Raw genomic sequence first — 1,757 nt, 5'->3', positions numbered from 1 at the left:
CTATTTTTTTGTGTTATAAATTCATTACTTTTTAAATGCCACAAAAATAAAAAAAATAAAATATTAACCATATCAATCATGGAGCGATAAATAAATATATACATATATACATATATATATATAATATATAATAGTTGTATTATTTTTTTAATTTTTTTCCTATGAAATAAAAATTTTGTCATTTCGGAGGAGGAAAAAAAAAAAAAAAAAATTTACATATAATTATTGTATATGATCAAAATGCCCTTTATTTTTAATTTCATTTTTTATGTCATTTTTTATGTCATTTTTTATGTCATTTTTTATGTCATTTTTTATTTCATTTTGTTGACTTATAATTAGTGTTCAAAAATGTTACAAAAAATAATAAGCATTATATAAAAAAGGATACCACTTGGTAGATATATTTTACCTCACAAATGATATATATATATATATATATATATATAAATGAACAAGTGCAGTTAAGAAAATACGCTCCAGAGGTTAGTTATTAGAAATAATATATGGATGGAGTGATGTGAACACAGATAAAAATATAATATAATATATTTATATATGTGTGACCATTCAATTTAGGGAGTCAAATTTATGTAATTTTTTTCTCCATAAATTATATTTGGCTTGAAATTTGGCATTGGTTATATCTTCATATGCGTTAGGTGTAGCTGGATCATCTTCTAATCTATCTTCATATTTAACTAGTTTAACATAATTTTTATATTCCTTTGTAGATTTACCAACAGCTATTTCTTTAAGTCTACTATTAACTCTATTTCTATTAGCTGTACATAAAGAATCATTAAAATTATTTCTTATATCTCCTATATAATTTATAAAATTATTATTAAAATTTTTAAACTTTTCTAAATCTATATTATTATTCATAACATTATAAAATGGATTATCTTCTTTATCTATCATAGTATTCATATTTTGTATTCTTGGAAATTTTATATTTTCATTTTCTTTAATACTTGTATTATTTTCTTCTTCTATCACTTTATTAGTTCCTATGTTGTTATTATCCACCTGTTTAAATGAATTAAAAATTTTTGATTTATTCATATTAAAGATATCATCATTTTTATTAACTTGTAAATTTTTAAGATCTTTCATTTTATTTTTCATTTTTTTTGTTGGATTCAAAGGAATATTATTATCATCTAATGTAACATCATGAGAAACAGTATAATCCAACACAGAAATACTATTATTATTATTTAGTATACTATTTTCCATATTATTATTTCGTTCTTTTCTTTTATTTTTTCCCTTTCTACTATGTTCTACATATTTTATATTTTTTTCCTGATTCATTTTTAAAGAATCATTTTTGTTATTTTCTGAGACATTTACCATTAATGATTCTATATTTTTCTTATTATATACAGATCCTATAACCTTTTTCGAAGATCCAGCAGCGCTATTTCTTTTTTTGGAAGAATCTCTGGATCTACAACTTTGTTCTTTATTTCTATCAGTGACATGTTTTTTTTTTAAAATGCTTTGTTCTGATATTTTTTCTTTATTTCTATTTGATACATCTTCTGTATTCTTACAACTATCTTTATCAGTTCTTATAACATTATTACTGTTATAAACATTTTGGATGCATTCTTCATTTGAAGATATGACTGATAGGCCATTATGTTTTTCTTCCTTACTATTGGAAATATTCGTAACAAGTTCTTTATTTTTATTTTCTGCATTTTCTTGATGATCATTATTTTTTTTTTCAGGATAAGACAAATTAA

The 1,757-nt window shown here is 21.2% G+C and overlaps 1 protein-coding gene across 1 annotated transcript in view; it reads right to left on the bottom strand.

Annotated features, from left to right (window-relative positions):
- Positions 1-570: 570 nt before the first annotated feature.
- PGSY75_0927600 (hypothetical protein) overlaps positions 571-1,757 on the bottom strand; it is a gene marked incomplete at both ends in the record, with an annotated part of 1,908 nt that continues 721 nt past the window's right edge. Inside the window, one exon of the mRNA XM_018785684.1 lies at positions 571-1,757. This exon is cut by the window's right edge and continues 564 nt beyond it. Within this exon, the coding sequence (XP_018642025.1) occupies positions 571-1,757 (1,187 nt within the window).

Source organism: Plasmodium gaboni, chromosome 9 (assembly GCF_001602025.1).
Source record: "Plasmodium gaboni strain SY75 chromosome 9, whole genome shotgun sequence".
NCBI lineage: Eukaryota > Apicomplexa > Aconoidasida > Haemosporida > Plasmodiidae > Plasmodium > Plasmodium gaboni.
This window is presented reverse-complemented; position numbering and strand designations above follow the sequence as displayed.